This window comes from Serinus canaria, chromosome 21 (genome assembly GCF_022539315.1).
Source record: "Serinus canaria isolate serCan28SL12 chromosome 21, serCan2020, whole genome shotgun sequence".
NCBI lineage: Eukaryota > Metazoa > Chordata > Aves > Passeriformes > Fringillidae > Serinus > Serinus canaria.
Genome location: NC_066334.1, coordinates 3770982 through 3794847, shown reverse-complemented (window position 1 = coordinate 3794847; position 23866 = coordinate 3770982). Strand labels below are relative to the sequence as shown.

Sequence of the window (23866 nt, the reverse complement as noted above, 5' to 3'; positions counted from 1 at the left end):
GCTGGGTTTTGAAGAAAGTAATTAGCCCCAGGGACCCAGTGGTTTCTCATTTCCCCTGTGGCAAACAATCACAGGGAAGTGGGGTAGTATTTCCCATAGGCTTCCAAAGTCAATTTAAACAAGGTACAGAGCCAATTTATAAATCAGAGTTTAATGAATACTTAGCAAGAGGCAGGCACACCTTCAGCCTTCCTGTCCACCAACCACCACCACTCAGTGCCATTCTGCTTTTTTCTGTGAGTTCTCAGTGCCCCATCTCTGTCTGGGCCCTGAGCCTGCCCAAGCCCCTGCTAGAGACCACAGCCAGTGCAGCAATGCTTTGGTAGTGTGTGACAGACCTGTCAGGGTCACTGGCCACCACCCTCACCCATGGCCAGGTGCTCTGACCTGTGCTCACCTCACCACTTCCTCCTGCACAGCAGTGGCCCAACCCTTCCTTGTGCTGCCCTGCACTTGGCCTTCACAAAAGCAATGATCTGAGGTTTTGCAGAACTCACTGATTATGAATTCTGCTTTTTTCTCCAGCAGAAGATCAGAAGCATACAGAAAAAGAACTCTTGGTAGCCAAGAAAATTTTAATCTTACTAAAGACAGGACATACTGGGCTGAAAGCTGCAACTTACAATTAATACAAGAGGCAAAGAATTGAGCTGTTCAGGTAACACAGCAGGGATGAGAGTAGTCTTTATTTATGCTCTATGTTTAAATGAGAATTAAGTTTAGAGCTCAAATATATACAGACTGCTTTCTGTGGGTGACTGCAAGTTCCACCATCCAGGATTCTTGCTCCTGCTTTCCTGATGTAGCACTTGTCACCTTTCAGTGGTTTGTCACATACAGAATAAAATCTGCAGGGCTCTGGGGCATAATCACATCCTTGTCTCTTGTGAAATGCATAGTCAATTTGAGGCACTGCAGGGAAATGAAATGCTGTATTTCAGTGAGTTTGCCACACTGGTTTGTGTGTTCCTGCACCTCTATCCCTGAAGCTGCACTCAGCAGCCACTACCTCACATGATTTGTATCTTACATGCCAGCAATTAACACTTTTGTTCAGCATTTGTCTAGAAGTGCATGGTCAGTGTAGCCTAGTCTTTGTGTTGCCTCAGAGGAGAGTTTTTCCCCAGTCTTCTTTAATTCAGTTGATGGAAAGACAAAATATGATAAAGGTCATAATCTGAAATAGAATTACTTTCCTGGTTTTGTATCTTAAAATATTGATTGCAGGAGTTTGCTTAGGAAGCAAATCTCGTCTTTTGGACTCTAAACTGTCGTGTCCTTCTGATCCCAAGCACATTCTCAATCTTCTGGGTTCTCTAAGTGCCCTCTAGTGACTAATTCTCTGAACCGTGTTGGGTTTTCATTGTCGGTGAGAGATCAGCCATTGAAGGGGTGGCTGATGAGGGCAGGAGCTGCATAAACGTCCTGATATTATTCTGAGGGCAGCACTGGTTTGTTCTGCAGAAGTAAACAGAAGTGTTTGTTGAGCAGTTTGCAGAAAGCTCCGGGCAGCAAAGGAGTGAATGTATATGCTGCTGTTGTGGAAATGTCTGAGTCAAATCAAGTACAAACCACTGGAAGTAAAACTGTTCAGCTGACACTGCACAACACTTGAATGGTTTAGGTGAAGTGTGGCATTAGTGAAATTTTCCTGAATATCGAATACTGATGTTCATATATTCTACAGTAATTCACTATGTTGAATTTATTTTCTCAATGAATTGACAACTCAACATATCAGTGCTGTTAGCATTGCTTTTCATTCTGCAGTGGAGTGCTGGTTCTTATTTCTGGTGATGCTTTAGGTATGGGGTTTTGGTTGTGTTTTTCCTTTTTCAAGGTAAAAATCCAAGTGTCTTTTTAAATGCTTAACTGCATCCATTAATATAGGCAGTGTAGGAGTTCAGTTCAGGAACTGATTTATCTGGGCTATTAAAGTCATATGACAATGTGCTGAGGGCCAGATATGGAGGTGTTGTGCAGACTGGCACATACAAGGTTTCTTTATGCTCTTACATTGTATTAGCTGCCCACCAACTGCTTTACTCCTACTCAGTTGGCAGGTGAGGGATGCTGGGGCGGTGTAATTTACGTGGTAAGCTCATCTTACCATATAAGCATTAAGAACATTTAATTGAGATGCACCTCACCTTGTTTGAACTTGCTTGTTTTTTTTCTGTCCTACTCTGTATTTGCACTGTGTTCAATACTATAGACCTTAGTGGCATGACTGGGCATTTACAGAAATATAAATTTTGTTCTTCAACTGGTAGCATAAATGTTATGGAAAGCAGAGTTTCATTTGGATTTTACAAAAGCTCTTATCTGCCTGCAACAGAGGTACAGGGAGAGTTCAAGGGAAGAAGACAAGCTGGGATTGGGTCTAGAAATGATCTGGGAAAGTGGATTGTGGAAGGAGCAGGTACAGTTGGGATTTAGAGGACATGTCAGCCTGTTTGATGAACACTTGTATTCATCTGTGTAACTCCAGTGCTAACCAACAACAGGACACAAGGCCGTGGAATGAAGGTGAGCCAGGGGAAGTTCAGATTGGACATTAGGAGAAGGTTCTTCACTGACAGGATGGTTGGTCACCAGAACAACAGACCCCAGGAAAGTGATCATGGCACCAAGCCTGTCAGAGCTCAAGGAATATCTTGTTATAAGGTTTAGTTTTAGGTGGACCTGTGATGAGCAGGAAGTTGGATTTGATCACTGAGGGTCAGTTCCAGCTTGAGATATTCCATGATTCTAACTCTAGCAATTTTTGTCATTAGCTGAACTGATTTAAAATAAGCATAAGACTGTCATGAACTTGCCATTGATTAAATGTCTTGGTCCTGATTTGCAAACTTACAGGTGGTCTAGGGTTGATCTGTTTTAAATTATTATAGTGCAAAAGAACAATAGCATGAAGGAAGCTGATCAATGATTTTTTGTTAACTGCATTGGACAGAATGGGGAATTTACTGCATAAAAGAAAGAGTTGCATCAAGCTTTCTGAGGGATTACAGGAAAATTTTGAGTATTGACCTTGCTTGGAAAAAGACTATTTAAAAGAGGCAGGCCTCATGCTCAGTAGTAAATGTACAGGGCTTTACTCCTAGCTTCTTAAGTAATCATGCTGCTGTCTAGTTCTCAAGAAAAAAGTCTTTGGGAACTAAATAGTTCAATTTGAAGTGACCTCCAACTATCATCAAGTTCAGCTGCCTGACCACTGCAAGGCTGACCTTCCCTCCCTCCCCCCTTGCCAAAATCAGTGGGCTGGTTTTGTGTGTATGGATATCTGGAGCCATACCTGTGAACAAGAGGAGAAAATGCAGCTGCTGACACCTTGTTCTCTAGACATGAGCTGAGATCTTTGGATCTCTACTGTAAGAGTTCCTGATTGTAGCTTATTCCAAGTGTGCTTTTGCTAAAATATGGTGACTGCCTAAGCAGAACAGGAAGATGCTACAGACCAGGATACTCTGGTCTCATGTACAGTAACAAAGAAGCTGTTGTAAAAAGTTACATGAGTGGTTGTTTTTCCTCCAAAATCTTCTGAAAACTTGCCCAAAATTTCATGGGCAATTTATTTAATGTCAGAAAAATGTCTTGAATCCATGGCACTAAATCCTACACAGCCTGAAGAACTTAAGACAGTCACTGAGTTCATATACACATAAATATATATTTATCTAAAATACTTAGAGAACACAAGGTGGTGAAAAAGCATATGAGCTGTTTAATATCACTGACAATGGGTTTGCCAAAGTAGATGTGGTACTAAGGCTTAGTACAACACACATGACTCAGTCAAGTTCTCTTTCAGTGAGAGCTAACCACTGGCAACAAATAAGAGATCTCAGCTTTTTCATAACTTCTGAGTGCTTTCTTCTGTTGGTGGGAAAGAGGGAAGGGCTGAGGAGGGGAAAAGGTGTTTTAAAGGCTTCTTTTACTTCTCATTATCCTCCTCTGACTCTGTAAATAACAAATTTACCTATACCTTTAAATTTGAGCCTGTTTTGCCCTTAGAGTATTTTTCTCTCAGTTCTTATCTCAACTCATAAGTCCTTGATTAATTTTTTCCCCTTTCCTCTGCCCAACTACAGCAGAAGAGAGTGAGTGAATGACCATTTGTGGGTGCCTGGTGTTTGGCTAGTATCAAACCACAAGTGTAGGCACAGGTCCCTCTGCAGACACAAAACTTGGTACCTCATCAGGCCTCTTCTTCCTTGAGTCATTGAGCACAGATTAATCTTTGCTCCAGCATTCATGTGGCCTTTGAGTGCTCTAAAGCAGCAGCCCCCAAGAACCAAACAACTTCCACGGTGAGTCTGCTACAGACTTTGTATCTCTCCCCCTCAAAACATCAAGTCATGTTTGTAAAAGAAGCTGCTGTTCCAGATGGATCACAGAATGACATTGTGGATCCTCTGAACTAAGCTGAAAGATGTTTTAGATTCATTTTAAGACAAAAGGAGAAAAAGAAACACCCAACACCACAGAACTGAAACCCAGCCCTTCAGCAGGAGAACAACATATTCTTTGTTGGTGTCTTGCAGAGAATTTTACTCAACTGGAGCTAATGTTTGCTTCAGAGGTAAGGATTATGGGGATTGTAAGAGAGGTTTCTAAGAAACAGAGGAATGGTCTGATCTGAGCAAAGCAAATAATGAGGCTGGCAAATGAAACACTGAGCCTAACGTCAAGCTGTAAATGAGCAGAGATGAATATGCTGTTAGAAGCTCTTGTGGAAGGACTTAACAAAAGTGTTTAGTGAATGCAAACCTTGCACCCAGAGAAGTTAGGAGGGAACAGTGCAGATTCATAGCAGTAGGTATTCACCACCAAAAGCTGCTCTTTTGAACACTGGTGGGTTAAACTAGTACAAAGCAAATGAGTAACTTTACATTTCAACTGCAATTTATGTGCAAACTCTCAGAGGAGAGGAGATTTGTGGTTTCTGTTTTGTCTAAAGCCCAAAGGATGCTAATAAATGAATGCACAGCAGGAATTGCTTTTGTTCTCTCCTTTGTTCTTACCCTGGGAAGGACTAGAGTTATTTGTCCCACTGTCCCCAAGTGGATACACTGTGCTAAATAGAGTTAATCTGTGTAAGTTTTGAGCAGACAATTTTATTTAATTAACCATGGGATAAGCATGAGTTTAATGTCTCAAATACGTTTAAGAGGAAAAATCATTGTATAAGATGGCCATGACTGCCTGCCAGCATTAATGATATCACCCACTCTCCATGGCCAGGTGGAACAAAAAGCCATCCTCATGACAAGGAATGGGACTCTTAAATACTGTTTTCATTTTCCCAGTGTTTGCAGAGCTCTAGCACATGGGTGGTGGTTGGACTGAGGCTGGAGGGAGCAGGGGTTGTTGCACTGTATTCTCACTTGTGGTCACTGCAGGGGTGGCTAAGCCTGGGTCTTCACCAAGGCAGGCAGTCAACAGCTGTGGGTGTGTGACACCATGTCCAGCCCATGTAGCTGTCCCTGAGCACCAGAAGCTGGGTGACAAGGAGCTGGTGATCCTACAACTGCCTCTGATGGCAATGGCTTCTCCCAGCACTGCTGCCTCTTGCCCCACCTGTCTGATTGTTCTGGCAGCAGACCTGCCTGCTCATGTTCTCTCAGCAGCTGTGCCACCTGGCTGGAACTACTTCTGTTCCTGTCCTTCATCCTTAGGGTTTCAAATCTTCCTCATCTTCCTTTTTTCCCCCTCTTTCTCTTTGTTTTTTCTTCTTTTCTGCACAGAGCTTGAAGGCTCTTTCCAGTGGCTGTGACACTGGAGGCAGGTAAATAAAACCTGTGGTTTTGAATGGGAATGTGATTGTTTTCTCCCAGAGCAACTGCAATGATTTTAATCGGTTCCTTATGAATGTGGCTTCTAAAACCAGTTTGTTCTTCAATAGGCAGCAAGTGGAGTAGTGAATATTGTGGATATTGTGGATGAGACCTGGCTGCAGACACAGCATCCTGGTGTGGCCACAGCCATGTGGATCAGCACTGAAAAGTGGCCCGTGGCAAGGCTGCGTTGGTGGAGACCCAAAAGCTTTATATCTGGGGAGGCAAAAGAAAAAGCTGAGCACAGACAGGTGAGGGACATCCCAGCACCAAAATAGCTTCAAATCTGCCAGGAGGACTGGGGATAGAGTGTATGTCAAAATGGGGAACCTGCAGCATCCTCAATAGAAGTCTGCCATGGTGTCTGGCATGGAACACATGTTGTTTGGGACAAATAGGTGTATTTTTGAGATTATTCCATTACTCAAATATGACATCTATGGCATTGGATTGATTCTCTCATCTCTGTTTAGTTTATCTTGCACGAGCATTTTGATAGGGGAGAAGGAGATGAAAAGGTGAACTGTATCAAATTGCTGACAACAGCAGTGCAACAATGCCAGTGCAGGACAAGTTTCTTGCTCAGTTTCACCTATTCTGGCACAATCAGACACATACCTTAGGGTCAGCTTAGGAGCAAGATACTTGCAGAGAGCCCTGTGTAAGAAAGGAGGGAAGGGAAGAGTTTTGCTGGGACTGCAGATATGCTGTTTGGGTTGTGGTTTTTGAGGAAGAACATTTGAGGATAGATGAGGAACCCAGTCCCACTTTTCATTGAGATGAGTACAAACCCCTTTCTGCCCGGTGACTGTCATGCTGTGAGTCAATAACCCTGAGTGTTGCACACAGGTTCCTTACACTGCTGTTTAATTACATAAACACTGATGAATACTTGACCAATATCATGGCCAAAATGATGTAAAAAAGTTGAAAACCACAGATCAGGTGGCAGGAAATTCGTGGAATAGGAATGTACAGTGATCTCTTGTGCCTGTCCTTGTGTGCTGCAGGATTATCCCAATTTCTCACAATTTCTTGTCAGGCTTTATATGAGCTTGTCCCCTAGCTGAACCCAGTTTGCCTCAGACAATGCTCTTTGGCATCTTTTCCAAATGTGATTGCACCCTCTATTGCATGAATTAGAGCTGGTTTTCTACAGACAAATACCTTTTATTCCTACTATGACTACTGATTTATGTGCCATCTTCCTGCTACAATAAATTCTACAAGACCTAAATACTAATATATACTAGGGATTCTTGCAGTGTTATGGTACCCTCTGAAGATAAGATTAAGAATGCTTAATGATTAGGGCTCTGAATTTTAAGTTTTATTTTAAAAGTAGAGCAGACTGCACTACATCACTACATCTTTGTTTGCAAACCATGAGGAAATTTGAAACACAAGCCCAAAATACAGCACTATAAAATAAAATTGCCTAATTTCTTTAGCCTAGGAAGGGAAAGACTTAAATAGAGCAGTGCATCATGTTTTACGGCATCTGCTTTACAGGCCTATCAAAAAATATCTCTGTACCCGCTAAAAATCTTACTATCACGATCCGCCCCGCCAGTGCCAATTTGGGAACGAGCGCCCAGCAGCCGCATCTGTCCTGGGCGGGAGGGGCTGCGGCGAGGCCGCGGAGCGGTGGGTGCTGCCGCGAACGGGGGGCGGCTTCTCCCACCGGCCCCTCCCGACCCCGCCGCAGCCTCGGGGCTCTCCGCGGAGGCGGTGCTGGTGCGGGCGGGAGCAGCGCGGGCCCGGGGCCGTTCGGCGGCTCGGGCGGTGCCGCTGCGGGCGGGCGGGAGCAGCGCGGGCCCGGGGCCGTTCGGCGGCTCGGGCGGTGCCGCTGCGGGCGGGCGGGAGCAGCGCGGGCCCGGGCGCTCGGGCGGGGGCGGCCGCTGCCGCTGCCGGCGGGCAGCGCTGGGCGGGGCCGGCGGCGTCACGGCGCGGCGCAGTGCGGGCCGGGCGGGCAGGTGAGGCGGCGGGCCGGGCCGGGCCGGGCGGGGAGCGCGGGGGGCGCTGAGCACTGGCGGCCGGGGCGGACGCGAGGCCCGGGGCCATGAGGGGCCTTGAGGGGCCGGCCCGGCCCGGGGAGGTGGCGCGGCGCTGCCGGCGCGGCTCCTGTCCGGCCGGCACAAAGGATGGGCAGGCGGCGGCCGGGTCAGCACCAGGGTCAGGGCCGGCCTTCCCCCGCGGCGCCGATGACTGTGGGGTTTTGGGAGCTCTCCGGTACCCGACGCAGAAAAACTGGAACCAGATTTGCCAGAAAAGTACAGTTATTTTCGGCGTAGCGGTGCCAGGAGGAGCGGTAAGGGCGGACGACCCTGCCTGCCGAGCGCATTGCCTGAGCACACGCGTTGGTGCGGATAGCAGCCGGCATAGCCAGCGTCGCTTTCCAGACTGTGATGTGCAGGTGTTGGTGTAACAGTGGAGTGCCAAAAATCCCAAGTAACTATTGACACTGAGGGCTAGCCGCCACACTGAGGGAGAGGTTTCGTGCCTTGCCGCTGTTGTGATCACCAGGTAGATTTAACCGAGGGCAGGTTTGAGATGTCTTCCTGTGAACCAGCAGAAAGTTGAGGGAGATGGCAGGTTGAGGTTATAGGCTCAGTTCATAGTTTTACACTGATTTTCTGCTGACCACTGACCATTTTCTGCTGAGCAGTAATAGCCTTTCATTTCAAGTAATTGCAGGTCACCACGTGTGTTTTTGAGCCATGCATGCAGGGTCTTTCCTTATATCATTAAAACATTTCCCCTTAGGACTTGGAATGCAGTCACTTTGCAATACACAGTAAAGAGCAGGAAGATAAAGGAGGATCTAGTATGGAATGAAACTAATAGATGAGGAAAAGGAGATAACACCCTCTCTGCCAATGGCAAGGTATGATAGTATTGAAGGGGACAGCTAGCTCATCCTCTTTGTCATGGCTCTGTGAAAGGGTTGTTAGAGCAACTGTCATGAATCTGACTAGGGTTTCATTATGTCTTCTTTCAGGTATCTCCTCATTTTTAACAAATTCTCATTGTGAGGAAATTACTTTTTCCTGGAGGCTGATAAAGTTTCTCTGCAAAGTAAGTACTCTGCTTGTGAGAAACATGAGTCACAAGAAGTTTTCAGTAATTTGGAGAAACAATGTCAAGGGGAGCACTGGTGCAGATGTCTTCACAAAGTCTCCATACACCTCTCTTTCTGCCGGTCCTTTGTGGCTAATGAGAATTCCCAGCAAGATGCAGCTTGCTGTTGGTGCTGTGTGAGGTGAGGGTGGTCAAGATGTGCAGCTGGGATTATGAATTGCCCGTTCTTTCCTCTTCCATGATATACGCCTCTTCTGAGGAGAAACTGTCAAGGAAACCCTCGATACCATGTTAGCAATATTTCAGTAGATGCCTTCGCACTCTCATCCTTCCTTATCCTCCTTGGCCCCCAAATGCACTCAAGTTACTCCAGCTGCAATCTCCTGTGAGGTGCTGGGCAGCCAGTTTTGGATTGTGCAGTGTCTCTGGATGCCTGCATGGAGCTGAGCATTGCTGTGTGTAGAGGCATCATCCCCAATGCTTAAGACTGCTTGGGTTAGTGTGATGGTAAACCTGGGCTTGTGGGGTTCTGCTTTTGGTAATAGTTGGGGATCTGCAATAAATTGTTGCTTTGTGTAGACTAAGGCCTACAGGAAGGAAGAGCAGTGTATGAAAGGTGCCAGACGAAGAAGAAGAAAACATGAGATTTAGGGGAGTGCTGTAGAGCCAAAGAGTAGAAGAGCTGGGAGTTTTTCCCCCAGAGGAACTGTAATCATAGAATAAGAGACTTGTTTTACTCACTAGTGTGCAGTTGTGAGGGTTTGCTGAAGAGGGATGGGGTGATGTGGAGCTGCAGCTTTGGTCTGTGGGCAAGGAGGCATAAGGAAAAGGTCAGACTTCACTCATGAGCTGTTTCCATTTCTGGCAAAAAGAATCAAGAAATCACATGTGGTTCGTTTATGCAGCAGATCTGTTGGCATCTCTCTGATGTGCTATTTTGGAAACCATTTGGCTGTTTTACCCACCACACTGTGCAGGCTTTGGCTACAGCAGTGATTCTGATGAGATCCAAGGAGCCTATTCAGCACTTGGGAGCCATTAAGCACTGGAAGAGGAGTAGTAGTTTTGAGAGTGGCTTGTGGGCCATGAATCTTCTTATGATTCACTTCCTAAGGATCAGACCCCCTCCTTGCACTGGAGATATCTCTGCTGAATTCAGCAATGGAAATAGGAATAAAACCAAACTTGGTTATTGAGAAAAAGGTGTTGCATTAAGCCTTGGCCTCTGCACAGGCAGCAGGAGTCCTAGGATCAGTAGCAAAAGGATTTCTTGCCAAAGTGATTTCATGTTGCAGCAGGGGTCTGGGATCTGCTGCCAGGCCACAGCTTTGCATTATTGTAAACATTGACTGAGATTATGATTTATTTTTTTAGCTTGAATGAGTTTGACTCAAGTGAATTCTACATAAATGTAAACCATTTGCTGGCCCATTGGGAACTTCTGGGAAGTGTGACTGTTAATTATTTTAAATATTTCAATTTTAATCCCCTGTGATGGTAGGCAAATACCTAGGTAACCTAGACAGTATCTCTGGTGTCTCATTTGTGCAAGGATGCAGGAGATGTGCCCATAAAGCACAAATGCCTTCCATCAAGAGATGGAAAGAAGAGGTTGTAACTAACACAAAGTACATGCTTCATTTGTGAAATGCTGACAAATGACTTAAACTTCAGTAAAAAAAATTAAGCAAAGTGTGGTGGTGTTTGTAGGGGTTTTAGGATGAGGGAAGAGATGAGAATTTTGACTTTGTTTTAGAAGGTTGATTTATTATTTTATGATAAATATTATACTAAAAGAAAATGTTTATTAAAATTATATTAAAATAATAGAAGAAAGGATTTTATTAGAAAGTTAGTAAAGAAAAGAATGGAATGATAATAAAATGTTGTGACTGTTAATAGTTTCAACACAGGTGGTTGTTATTGGTTATCAAGTAAAAACAATTTTACATGCTGGGTAAACAATTTTTTAAATCACATTTTAAAGTAGCAAAACATGGAGAAGCTGAAGCTTCTCAGCTTCTCAAGAGAAAAGGGTTTTTCATAAAATATGTCTGTGACAGCAAAGCTTTTCTTACCTCAGCCATTTTCTTCTGAGCTATTTGTCTTGCAGAGCCCTTCCCGTGATGATTCCACCGTCTGCACCAAGCCCTGTCGGCGATGCTGCGCTCCTGTCAGGTGTGGCCTCTCAGGAGGTCTGGAGATCAGCAGTCCCAGGCTACTCTGGGCTGCCCACACGGCACATCAGCCACCGGGCCAACAACTTCAAGAGACACCCCAAGAGGAGGAAACACATCCGGCCCTCGCCGCCGCCCCCACCCAACACTCCCTGTCCCATGGACCTGGTTGACTTTGGGGATCTCCAGCCTCAGAGGTCTTTCCTGGAACTCCTTTTCAATGGGTGCATTCTCTTTGGGCTTGAATTCAGTTATGCCATGGAAACAGCCTATGTTACCCCTGTGCTGCTCCAGATGGGGCTTCCAGACCAGCTGTATGGAATGGTGTGGTTCATCAGCCCTATATTAGGTAACTTTTCGTGGTGCTATTTCTTCCCTCTTATTTTTTTCACTATGGGTTTTTTTTTTTAATTTTTTGTTTGCAGTACCTCAGCTGAGGATATATTGTATACTCTCTTGTATACTCTCTTGTATACTCTCTCATGAGTATACTCTCTCAAGGTTAAGAAGTACTAACCAATATTTCAGACAAACAAAAAGAAGGAAAATTCTTGCTGTGCCCTGCCTGAAATAAGACAAACGTGCTCAAAATATCTGTTCTTTTAATAGCTTCTCCACCTCTTAAAAGGTGTCTGAGGGTAACCTTTGGTTGCTCTGTTCCTGTACTTAAAAAAAAGCATAAGAAGATCGGTGTATCCATTTGTGTCCCCATGAAAAAAAGCATACAGAGACAGTTTTCAAGGGTGTGTGAAAAAGAGCAGAGTGGGATTGCCTTCTCCTGTTTAACTTTCTGAAACAAATGAGGTGTTCCAATGATGAAAGACCATCAACCACTGGTGATACAGGTGTTGAATTACTTGCCTTAGCAGAGAGACAGGGCTGGGAGTGTATCCATTACTATGGATACCACTTGGAAAATTTTGTTCTGCCTGTTCTTGTACTCACAACATGTGCTTTGGAAGAAGAGATAGGCCCCTCCTAACAGGCTGGCACAGATTAATACAGGCATCTTTCCTACTTACATATTTGCTTCCTGCTGTTTTCCAAGCTAATCCTGCAGGGGATCTCACATCTAATATGGGATAAATGAGATAGCTTGTAAGGAACACAGTGCTTAAGAATGTGTAACTTGTACTCTGACTCTTCACCTGGTGTCAAACTCTGTGTCGCTGATGCAGGGTGAAGTGCCCTGCAGTGAGCAGCAGCACATTCTGAGTCCCTGTGCTGAGGCAGTGCCAGGCAGTGTGCTGTGTGTGTCCCTGGGTGACTGGGGATGTCACTGCACTGTGGTGTCCTGCCTTAACTGCCTTTTAGGGCATGCCTGTCTTAACTCCTCTGTGAAACAGGCTTGTAGAAGAATCCTGTCCATTGGTGATTCCTTTTTTCTAGGGTTTTTGCTACAGCCTTTGCTGGGAGCCTGGAGTGACAGATGCACATCAAGATTTGGGAGGAGAAGACCTTTCATTCTGGTTTTAGCAGTAGGTGTGTCTTTTAGAAATGATGGGCATAACACTTAAAAACATTGTGCATCTCTCTTCTGTGACATCCCTTGTGGCACTCAGCTGAACAAAATGCTCCTGAGGTGTTGGGTGTTGTGGGTCTGAAGAAGATGGTGAGTGACACAACTGATGCTTTGGCAGCTGGAGATCCACACATAAAAGCTTCTCAGAGTCTGAAAGGATGCTTTGAGGGTCAAGATTGTGGATGTTTTTGGCCAAAGTAAACTCTGGACATTTGTTAGGCTTGAATAGTGGAAAAGGATTATGTGTATCCTTAAGCCTATAACACTAATTTCCCAGGCTGCATTGATATGAACAAGAGCAGTAGTGCTTGCTGCAGACTGTGCAGGTAGAATGATGCTTTTGGAGTCTGGAGCTCTGCAGGCTTGCTTACAAACTATGACTGATTTTGTTTTGGTTTTGTTCCCAGGAGCATTGCTTGGGCTCTCACTTATGTTGAATGGCAAAGATATAGGGAGTGCCTTGTCTGACACTGAGAATAACCACAAATGGGGCATCATCCTTACTGTCTGTGGTGTTGTCCTCATGGACTTCAGTGCAGATTCAGCAGACAATCCCAGCCATGCCTACATGATGGATGTGTGCAGCCCAGTGGATCAAGACAGGGGCCTCAACATCCATGCTTTGTTAGCAGGTATGTCTTCTTGGTGCTTCCTGGGAGATGTGAGCCCTGAGTGAACAAGCCCTGCTGTGAGAAAGCAGGGTGTAAACTGCTCTTTTCCTGAATAGCCATAATGACCAAATACTGAGAGGTATCACTAATTAACTGTAAAAATAAAAAAATCATCTACTTATTGCAAAAGGCTTTTGTAACTACCTCAACTCAAACAAGATACAGTCTTGGCCTGTTCATCTGAAGGTCCCTCACATATTTTATAAGACCTATGGAAACAAAATTATCCCTTGAGGGAGGAGGTTTGGCTTCCTGCAGGTGTGGAATATGTAGTTGCTGTGTTGTAGTTGCTGTGTTGGAAGCGAAAGTGCATACTGGGTGCTGTTGATCCCTCACTGCTGTCATCTTCAATTGCTGTGCTGCCCTGTTCTAGGAGACTATTCCACACTCTTGAATGTGTTTGTGAGTAAGAAAGGAGAGTGTTGAAAAGACTTTCACCCTGTGAATGGAGAGAAAGGTGCTCTCTAAACTTCCCTGTTCATCAGTAGTAACACAGTGTCAGTTTTGCACACTGTCAACTCAGTGCTGAGTAATGAGCTTGCTACACTTCTGAAGTGATTGGATCTTAGTTAGATCTGCATTCCTCATATGAGGAAAATGGATTTTCACTTTCAGGAAAACAGTCTTAGCTGAATGATTGCAGAGCCTTGTCACAAGGCTGGTGGACACTTCTGTTTACGGACTGAAATAGCTAAAGGTAAGGTGTTTTGTTCTTGGCAAAGAAAAATTATAATTTTAAATTATTTGTATCATCACTTTCACAGCACTTTCTCTCTCTTTCTGTACCATCTTGGTACATCCAGACTGTCCTCGTGGCACAGCTGTGTTTATTAGTGCATTTGAAGTGAAAAGGGATCAAATGGTAAAACAGAAATGTCAGATTCTACTCATGATTCATTATACAAGTGATGCTGTGCTGCTGCTGACTTGTGGGACTCGAAAGGGAAGATAATCTTAGCTCTGTTTTTCCACCAGGTCTTGGAGGTGGCTTTGGTTATGTTGTTGGAGGAATACACTGGGATAAAACCAGTTTTGGAAAAGCTGTAGGAGGGCAACTTCGTGTCATCTATGTCTTCACCTCAATTGTACTGACTATTGCTACTGTGCTGACTCTAGTTAGCATCCCAGAGAGACCCTTAAAGTCCTCTAACAGGAAGAAAAAGGTGATGAAAAGTCCAAGTCTTCCTCTCCCTCCTTCTCCACCTTTCTTCTTTGAGGACAATGTAAATGAAAACTCTGCTTCTCATAACTCAGCTCACTTACATGCAAGTTTTACAAGTCCTGTTTCCCCCATGAGCCCACTCACGCCAAAATATGGGAGTTTTATCAGCAGAGACAATTCTTTGACAGGACTTAATGAGTTTGCATCATCCTTTGGGACTTCAAATATTGACAGTGTGCTTATAGACTGTTTTACAGGCGGGCATAACAGCTACATGACATTTCCAGCTAGTTTGTCCAGGCAGCCTGTCAGTGTCAGCTTTCCTCGGGTGCCTGATGGCTGTTACCATGGAGCAAATGGAATTCTGGAGCAAGGGGAAAGCAGCTTAACATCAGGGGCTGATAGTGATGTGCTGAGAGTGGGCTCACTGGATGCAATAAAGCCACGGTCATCAGGGATCTTGAAAAGACCTCAGACCTTGGCCATTCCAGATGCTGTAACAGGACACTGCCCAGAGAATAACAGAAGAAGAAATGTAACCTTCAGCCAACAGGTAAGAGCAGGAAATCAATGATATGACCATGTAAACATGAGTGTTATTAATCTCTTCATATTGTTTTAAATATGTGGTGCACAAATTGTTCATTAAAGACTCTTGTGGCAGCTTCCTCACAAAAGTCATTATGGGAACAGCACACCTGCTATGACTCTATATCAGTAAAGCAGTGGGTAGAGTGTGAATTATGGCTGACAGTCTGTCAGCTGCCTTTGTTAAGATGGCAGAAATGGGAATGTCCCACTCTTAACTGGGCCAGTTGTGAGAGTTAGGTCAGTATTTTTAGTCTTGCTTCACTACCAAGGGAGCTACCACATGAACGTAGAAAAGGTCACATTTTTATTGAGCCTGTATCTTCCCTTTCCACAGAAAGACCTGCAAAATAGGGCCAGGGATAGGATTCTCCCATGAGCTTCTCCTTATGGCAGTCATTACATCTGGCTCCATCAGGGAGGTGAGCTTTCCCTTACTGAGGGATAAGACTCTGACCTCACCTCCCACTGTTGATGATAACTTGGAATGTCTGAGACCTCTGCATGCTGGCCCATTTTTTTATGATCTGGGATGAGGTAAACAGTCCTCTGTTTTTTTTTTTTTTTTTTGTTTGTTTGTTTTTTGTTTTTTTGGGGGGTTTTTTTGGTTATTGTTTGGTTTGGGAATTTTTTATTTTATTTTAATTTTGGGGGGTGGTGGTTTTTTGTTTGTTTTGTTTGTTGTTGCTATACTTTTGACCCATTTTGTGAGAGCAGAATTTGTTAGGGCCAGGATTTTACATACTGGGCACACTGAGGTTGAGCATTGAGGTTAGCAAGCAGTGATAATGTGTTTCAATTAAACTCATCCTCTTCTTCCTCAGTGTCTCTAAAATTTCAGGGTCCACATTCTCCTGAAAGTGGGTACAGCTCCTATAAATGCAGTGGAATTTTTGCATTTCTGCTGTGCCTGTTCATCTGAATGTGGTTACCAAGTCCCCTAGTGAAGGGAAGAGAGCTGGTTCATGCATACTGAAAGCTACAGTGCAGTGCTGCCATTTGTCACTTGTTCCAGTCTAATACTCACCTTAATCTCCAAGTCAACGTACTCCAGCAGCAGAGTTTAACTTTCAGATGATCAGATAGGTGTGCAATATTGCATTCATCTGCTTACAGGATGTTTGTGCTTCCCTTGCTGTGCTTGTTGACCTGGCAGTTCTTATGGTGCAGGTTGCTAATATCCTGCTGAACGGGGTGAAGTACGAGAGCGAGCTGAACGAATCGGGCGAGACCTCGGAGCAGCCCCTGTCTGTGAAGCTGCTTTGCTCAACCATCTGCCACATGCCCAAGGCTCTCCGTAACCTCTGCATCAACCACTTCCTAGGTACTCCCAAAGCACTCTCTTGCCTTCACCAGGGAGTATTGTACTTGCAAGGCACCCCTGAGGAAGGCAGGAATGATGCATCTGACTCCATGTTCTCAGAAGGCTGATTTATTACTTTATTATACTATAGTATATTAAAGAATACTGTACTATACTATACTGTACTATACTATACTATACTAAAGAATACAGAAAGGATACTTACAGAATGCTGAAAGATAATAATGAAAACTTGTGACTCTTTCCAGAGTCCCAATTAGCCAAAGAGTCAAAACAATCCCCTGTGGGTAAACAATCTCCAAACACATTCCACATAAGCAAAACACAGGAGAAGCAAATGAGATTAAGAACTGTTTTCCTTTTCTTTGAGGCTTCTCAGCTTCCCAGGAGAAAAATCCTGGGTGAAGGGATTTTTTCAGAGAATGTGAATGCCCCAAGGGAGGACTCTACCTTGGGTGAACCTTTTTCAGTATTTTATCTATTGCTGCATTGGCTGTTAATAGAGACAACTTGATTTCTTCTTCTTAGAACAATTAGAAAGGGAAAAATCCCCAAAACATCCTGGCAAAGCAGTAAAGCCTGTGTTCCTAGAAAGGGAACAACAACAGCCTAAATCAGCACATCCTAAGGGGAATGTTCACACCAGGCAGAAAGATGAGATTAGTTGTATTTCCATGCTTTCATCCTGAGACTGGCATTTACTTTCCTCCCTTTGGCTGCTCATGTCCAGGGGTCCCAGAAGAGGCCAAGAGGAGGTGTGGAACATGGCATTGCAGGAGTGCCTGTAGCCAGTACATTATTACCTTAACTCTTTTAACCAGTGTGTGACTGGTGTTTAGGAAGGGCTTGCAGTCATTCCAGTTTACACTAAATTGGACAGAAGGGACCAGGTAATTAATACTCATTGGCTGTGAAAGGAATTAGGGGATTGTCTACATCAATGGCCTTGGTGCCAGTTTGTGAGCAGAGTTTTTAACTGTGTCAGAGGCACTCTGGAGGCTGCAGCCATGACATAAGAAGCACTCCTTCCAGTCCTACGTGGGAGGATAACAGCAACCTGAAATTACTATGGGATGAGCCACTCTGTTAAACTGAGTGCTGTGTCCTGTCAGAACCTGAAGACAGCTCAGACTTCTGTCATCTATTTTTCTGTCTTGCTAAACCAGTATTTTGTGGCCTTTAGTCAGCCTCGAGGTTTCCACTTAGGAATTCAAATGGTAAATCTTGGTCTTTAAAAGCCTGAATGTCTTTAACAAACATTGCAGCATTATGCACGGGGAGCAGCGGTCTCAGCTCCATGTGGCTGGATGTTATGTAACACTCAGCTTGCACAACCTGTCCTAGGGTGTGATTGTAATATAGCTGATAACATCCATGTAAGCTTACAAGGGGAAACTGATATTCTGAAATCCTAATAAGTTACTTTTCTCTTCTTTCAGGGTGGCTTTCATTTGAGGGGATGTTACTCTTTTATACTGACTTCATGGGAGAAGTAGTGTTCCAAGGGAACCCAAAAGCACCTCACAACTCAGATGAGTATCAGAAGTACAACACTGGGGTCACCATGGGCTGCTGGGGAATGTGCATCTATGCATTCAGTGCTGCTTTCTATTCAGGTACTTGGTACATCTGTCTGAAATTCTGCTTTGGGAAAAGATACATTTCTTAAAAGTGGTGATTCTGCAACAAGTAGGGCAGTGTTTATATTGCACACAGCCTACTACATGGCACAAGTGCTGTAGCAGAGTAGTTTTTTTTCACCCTGTTATCTCTGCTACTTAGCTTGACCTGCACTGACAGCAGATGAAGTCAGCAACCCAGGTGAAGACACATTTCTCTTAGGATGTGGTTCCTTTCACCAAAGTGGCATTTTCAAAGTACATGGAATGCAGAGATACATGCAGTCACCATGGGCACAATTCTGGTGCAGCACCACCCAGGCAGAGCACTCAGGTGTCATGTGCCACCCCAGCACTTTGTCATGTGTGTCATGCCTCTGCCTGCCCACCCCCAGCAGTTCCTATTTACCCCTCTGGGACAGGGGCAGTGCCAGGCCTCAGCTCTGCCATGCCCTCTGTGCAGACAGGGCAGCAATGCTGCATCATGGAAGCCAGATTTGGAAGGGGTCCTTGGCACTCACATGCAAGCCACCAGTTCCTCAGTGGCTGCCACTGAGATGTGGCTGCCTAAGCAAGGGTGGCAGTGGGGAGGGCTGCAGGTCACCCAAAGCTGTCCCATTTCCTTGCAGCCGTGCTGGAGAAGCTGGAGGAGCGCTTTAGCACACGGACCCTGTACTTTGTGGCATATTTGGCCTTTGGGCTGGGCACGGGCCTGGCCACGCTCTCCAGGAACGTCTACGTGCTGCTGTCCCTGTGCGCTACCTACGGCATCCTGTTCGCCACGCTCTGCACGCTGCCCTACTCCCTGCTCTGCGACTACTACCAGAGCCGAGAGGTGAGCCCCGGGCTGGGGAGGGCTGGGAGCCCCAGGACACCCCTGACTCTGTGCCTGTGTCCCCTGGGACATCCCTGACCCTGTGCCGGTGTCCCCCGGCCACCCCTGACCCTGTGCCTGTGTCCCCCAGGCCACCCCTGACCCTGTGCCTGTGTCCCCCGGGCCACCCCTGACCCTGTGCCTGTGTCCCCCAGGCCACCCCTGACCCTGTGCCTGTGTCCCCCGGGACATCCCCTGACCCTGTGACACCCCCTTCCTTACTCTGTGGCTGTGTCCCCCGGGTCCCCCTGACCTTGTGCCTGTGTCCCCGCAGTTTGTCGGCTCGCAGGCGGAGGGCACTCGGCGTGGCATGGGCGTTGACATCTCGCTGCTGAGCTGCCAGTACTTTCTGGCTCAGATCCTCGTGGCCCTGGCCATGGGGCCGCTGACAGCGGCAGTGGGCAGTGCCAGCAGTGCCATGTACTTCTCCAGCCTGGTGTCCTTCCTGGGCTGCCTCTTCTCCTCCCTCTGTGTCACCTACGAGCTGCTGCCCACTGAGGAGCTGCCACCCGTGGAGGAGCAGCGCCCGCTCCTGCCCCGCACACGGAACCAATAAACGGGAGAAGCTGCCTCGGCCTCTGCTGCCTCCTTGCCTCACCCTCGGCCTCCCTCTCGCCACAGGCCGGGCTGTGCCCCCTGGGATGGCAGCAGGGGGCTTGGCACACGGAAAGAAAGGTCTGTGCTGGCTTTGCTGGGCTTTCCCCTGCCGGAGGGAAGGTGAGGGGTGAGGCAGCGGCGCCTGGCACTGCTCGTGTCCTTCCCCCAAGGTTGCAGAGGGCTGTCAGTGCTCCTGGGGCCTCGTGGTGCTGTTATCCTGGGGTGGCTGCCACTGTCCTGCATGAGGCAGGAGACCTGCAAGTCTGGGGCCTGGGCAGGACAAGCTCCCTCTGTCGCTGCTGGGCTGCAGGCACTGCTGCAGAGATTGCTGCCGCGGGGATGGTGACAGGCCAGTCTGGGGGCAGAAGGTGCCACCTCCTGGCCAGGCAGAGCAGCCCTGGTCACCAAGGGCAGAGGTGTTTCCTGGGAGGCCTTTGGGAGCTGCGGGTCCAACCTGCAGCCTCTGCCCGTGGAAGGCCTGGCTCTGGAGGGTGCTTTTCAAAACTTTGGGAAGGCTGAGAGCAGCTGGTGTTGCTTGGGTGGTGTAAGTCCTCTGTCAGGTGTCAGTTAAGGCCAGGAGTTAATTTTAAGTCATTAATAAAACTATTTCTGGGTGCACAGAGCTGCCACCAGCAGAACTGCTACAAGACACCTCTGTGGGCTGCCAGCACTGTGGCCTGGCTCCCACACCCCACTCTGGGGGTCCTGGCTGTGGTCCTTGGTGATGTTTGCCAATATGTGCATATTTCCTTCCTCATTAGAGTTTTAATTAAGACTACAGGAGTTTGTGATGACTTAGCAGGAGGATTTGTCCATAATCCAGTTCAGCAGCTGTCCCCAGCTCTGGGGAGAAAGGTCTTTTCCTATCAACCTCTCTTGGGCAGAAGGTTACTCTCAAGATAAGAAAAATCATTTGTATGGAAGCTTACATCACATCATTCTTGTTTCTACAATTTTACCTTGGGACATTCTGAAGCCTGGGGGTCAGGGGCTAAGTGCTTGTCAATTACAGCTGCATTTTCCACATCTCAGTGAAACCAGTAAAAGGGCTTTGGGTTTCGTGACCTGAGAGATTTCTTAATTATTCTGATTTTAGAAGATGATGTATGAGAATTTTTACAAGTTCTAGTTAAGGCCAGGAGTTAACTTTAAGTCATTAATAAAACTGTTCCTAAAGCCCCTGTCAGTCTGCCTCTGTATGTGGGTAGGCAGCCAAGTTCTGCCAAGGCTGGTGGGATTTTGGTGTTCACATGTGCTGTGCATGGCAGCCCTGTAGAGATTATATTTGGTTCCTAGATCCAGAAGAAGGGTTTTCTCTGGAGAGTCACTCCTTTTAAATGGGGTGTACTTCACTAAGTTGGTTCTGATCTATGGTGCCAAGGTGAAGTAATACCTGTAACCTTGAGTTGTTGTGGCTTACTGTAATCCAGTGCTGAAGGAATAATACATAACTTGTAAGAACCCCTCATTTTTATCATCTGCTCCCAATTTTTCTATTTTAGAAGCAAGTATTGACTTAGAGGAATACTGCTGAAATGATGAAGTCAAGCACTCAGAGCTAAAGGACTGTTAGCTGTCAGACTGATGAGTACATTCACCTTTCATTTCTTTCTTTGGGCTCACACGGTGTCACATCTGCAGGAATATCTGTGCCATTCCCTTCATTATGGGACAGCTGTTCCCAAGAATGTTCAGGACAAAGCTGGGACAAACAGCAGGAGAAACAATGGCATTTGGCACTTCTGACAATCTAAACACTTGACTTTGGAGAATTATTCTTTCCTTGTTAGTCTGCTTTGTAAACTTAATTTCTTTTCCTTCTCAAACTTTTAAACTCCAAAATTATTTTATTTTTTGTTGGGTCCCACTAGCTAATGTGGTATTAGTTCTTAAAGGTTTTTTTTTCTCTCCTCTTAAGTTTTGTAGCCAGCATTATTGCACTAAATGGATTGTGAGCACTTTACTTTTCCAGGGAGCTGGAGTTGCAGATCATTTTGTTGTAAGTGAAAATCTTCAAAAAATTCATAAAATCAATGTATTTGATGATAATGTTTGTCTCCATTTCCCTCTGTAAATAATATCAACTACATTTATGTAGTTATAAAACTATTGCTATGCCTGTATGCCTTCCCAATGGACTCTGTATGACATTTTTCTATTTTATGGGATATGGACTTTATTTTTCACGTGTATTTATGTAGTGGTACATACACAGGACTTCTAAGTCATTATCAGGGTGTGTTAATTTGGGGCTTTGAGCAATACTAGTGATGTCTGGGAAAAAACCAGAGCCTCTCACCATCATGCAGAGTTAAAAGTTGCACCAAACCCTTAGGAATAACTTTAAAAAGAGGCATTGCTTACTTGCTTATTCTTTTCCTTTGTCAGACATTTTGTATTTTACAGAAATGACTGTATATGGTCACTGGTGAACTCTGAGCTGCAACGTGGTGTTTCCCTTCTGGAATCCAAAGGCTTCAAATATTCTGTCTAAATTTGCAAGTTCCTGATTAAAAAAAAGATGCATGAGTTTAGGCAGGAACATGATTTTACACTGTGCTGTTTTTCAGTGATGCCTAAAAGTTAATTTTGATTAAGTCCATATCATTAAAGGTTGCTTCATGGCAATTATTTGTGATGTTTGTAAATGTATTTATTACACTTGTACAGAAGCAGGGAAAACGGGGAGAGGGATGGAGAAAAGACCTAACTGATTTTCACATGTTTGTAATTAAGCTATCTGTAACTATCTCAGCATGTCTGCAGCTCATTCAGAAAAACCTCATGATTTCAGAACTTCTGCTGTTCTTCAGTAGGAAAAATAAATCTTTTCAAGAATAAAATAGAATAAAATTTATATATATAAATATAGTATGTATCTAGTATATATAAGGTATATTGGGAAGTATTTAAGTGTTCTCTAGACAATTTATTTTCTACAAATGAGTCATTAAGCACCTTGCACTCTATAGGAGAAACACTTTATTAAAAAAAGAATATGTGTAAAAGGTTCTTAATGTGCTCTCCCTCCCTCAGAGGTTGGTTACACTAACAGCTTTACTGAGATGCAACACTGGAAACTTGTCTTTGCCTGACATTTGTAGAATCATTTCAGTGTTGCACAAAGGAAACCCCAAAAAGCTCAGGGGTGCTTCTAAGGTAGGAGAGACTCTGGTGGGTTTCTTGTCTCTTGGAACAGGGTCAGATATGGGATTAAACAGTAGGACTTGTAACTCACTTCCCCAGTCCCTCTTTACATGAGACTGAAATCTTTCTCTTTTGCTTTTAAATGAACAAGCAGGCCCAGAACCTCTCTGGAGAAAGTGAACAGAAAACCAGCTGCACTCGTATTTGCATCTGTCTGAGCCAGGTCTGCCCTGAACCACTGCACTGCTCTGTTACAGTAACTCACAGCCAGGAGTCACAACTCGGACAAGGGGAGCCGGCCAAAGGCAGCTGGCAGAGGATGTGCCGCTGCTGCAGGCAGAGCACCTGGAAACAATGGCACACCCGGGGAACTCCCTCCTGGAATGCTCCTGTAGCTGCATTAGAGCAGCAAAGCCTCTTCTATGCACCACATGGCAACAGTGAGCTGTGACTGAAAGGAGTCTGGAGAAAGCAGCAGATGGACGGTGCAGAGTGCAGAGGTAACATTTTAATGGGGTCAGATGCACTGACAGGGCAGGGGAGTCCTCGGGCCCGGAAAGGCCGGAGCAGTCCCAGTCCGGGGCCGGTGCAGTCCCGGTCCGGAGCAGCCCCGGGCCGCTCGGGACCCTCCCGGCCGGGCCGTGTCAAGACGCGGTGCCGGGCTCGGCCGAGCCGTCCGCAGGGTCAGCCTGGGGCTGCTGCTCGCGCTGTCGCCGCCGGCGCAGCCTCTCGGCGCCGGTCACCGTCATGGGGTGGAGCGGCAGGAACCCCGCCAGCCCTGCCCGGTGAGACGCGGTGAGAGCGGGACCGAGCGCGGCCCCCCCGCCCCCATCCCTGCTCCGCCCCAGGCCTACCCAGGAGCTTCTCGGCGGGCCGGGAGAGCTGCGCGCCGCAGCCCAGCCAGTAGCGCAGCCGCTCCAGGTTGAGCCCCGCCACCTTCTCGCCGTGCGCGTTGGGCAGCGGGTCCAGGCAGCCGAGCTGCTCCAGGTACTTCCCGTCGCGGGCCCGCCGGCTGTTGGCCGCCACGATGCGGAAGAACGGCCGGTTGGTGCAGCCCCCCAGCGCGAAGCGGATAACGACGTGGCCGCCGCGGCCCCTCAGGAGGCGGCTCCCTGCGGAGAGAGCGCGGGGCGGTCACGGCCGGGCCGGGCCGGGCCAGGCGAGGCCGCTCCGGGCCCACCGCACTCACCGAGCTGCACCATGGCGGCGGCACGGCCCGCGCGCGGCGCGCAGAGATGACGTAAGGGGCAGGAGGCGCAGGGCG

The 23866-nt window shown here is 46.4% G+C and overlaps 2 protein-coding genes across 6 annotated transcripts; one reads left to right on the top strand and one right to left on the bottom strand.

Annotated features, from left to right (window-relative positions):
- Window positions 1-7754: 7754 nt before the first annotated feature.
- On the top strand, window positions 7755-22326 carry SLC45A1 (solute carrier family 45 member 1). Of its 5 annotated transcripts, none has more exons than XM_050982599.1 (11): window positions 7796-7816; window positions 8607-8727; window positions 8842-8918; window positions 11035-11447; window positions 12488-12580; window positions 13028-13252; window positions 14267-15006; window positions 16212-16365; window positions 17805-17981; window positions 18614-18819; window positions 19133-22326. In XM_050982599.1, the coding sequence occupies exons 4-11, from the start codon at window positions 11048-11050 to the stop codon at window positions 19412-19414; spliced, it is 2277 nt and encodes a 758-aa protein (XP_050838556.1). In that variant the 5' UTR covers window positions 7796-7816; window positions 8607-8727; window positions 8842-8918; window positions 11035-11047; the 3' UTR covers window positions 19415-22326. The 5 variants fall into 5 exon arrangements, with proteins under 5 accessions (XP_050838555.1, XP_050838556.1, XP_050838554.1 ...); XM_050982597.1 differs by lacking the exon at window positions 7796-7816 and adding an exon at window positions 7952-8151; XM_050982598.1 differs by lacking the exon at window positions 8607-8727 and having other exon boundaries at window positions 7755-7816.
- Window positions 22327-23090: 764 nt separating this feature from the next.
- On the bottom strand, window positions 23091-23866 carry MRPS16 (mitochondrial ribosomal protein S16). The gene is made up of 3 exons (XM_050982603.1): window positions 23792-23866; window positions 23457-23714; window positions 23091-23380 (listed from the first exon to the last, which is right to left on the bottom strand). The coding sequence occupies exons 1-3, from the start codon at window positions 23802-23804 to the stop codon at window positions 23247-23249; spliced, it is 405 nt and encodes a 134-aa protein (XP_050838560.1). The 5' UTR covers window positions 23805-23866; the 3' UTR covers window positions 23091-23246.

Bases quoted from the DNA above. Each gene is read 5' to 3' on its own strand.
- SLC45A1 (XM_050982598.1), top strand. From the start codon at position 11,048: ATGATTCCACCGTCTGCACCAAGCCCTGTCGGCGATGCTGCGCTCCTG. The intron at 13,253-14,266 runs GTATGTCTTCTT...TTTTTCCACCAG, and splicing joins CATCCATGCTTTGTTAGCAG to GTCTTGGAGGTGGCTTTGGT. The intron at 15,007-16,211 runs GTAAGAGCAGGA...CTTATGGTGCAG, and splicing joins ATGTAACCTTCAGCCAACAG to GTTGCTAATATCCTGCTGAA.
- MRPS16 (XM_050982603.1), bottom strand. The intron at 23,381-23,456 runs GTAGGCCTGGGG...CTCACCGGGCAG, and splicing joins GCCCGCCGAGAAGCTCCTGG to GGCTGGCGGGGTTCCTGCCG.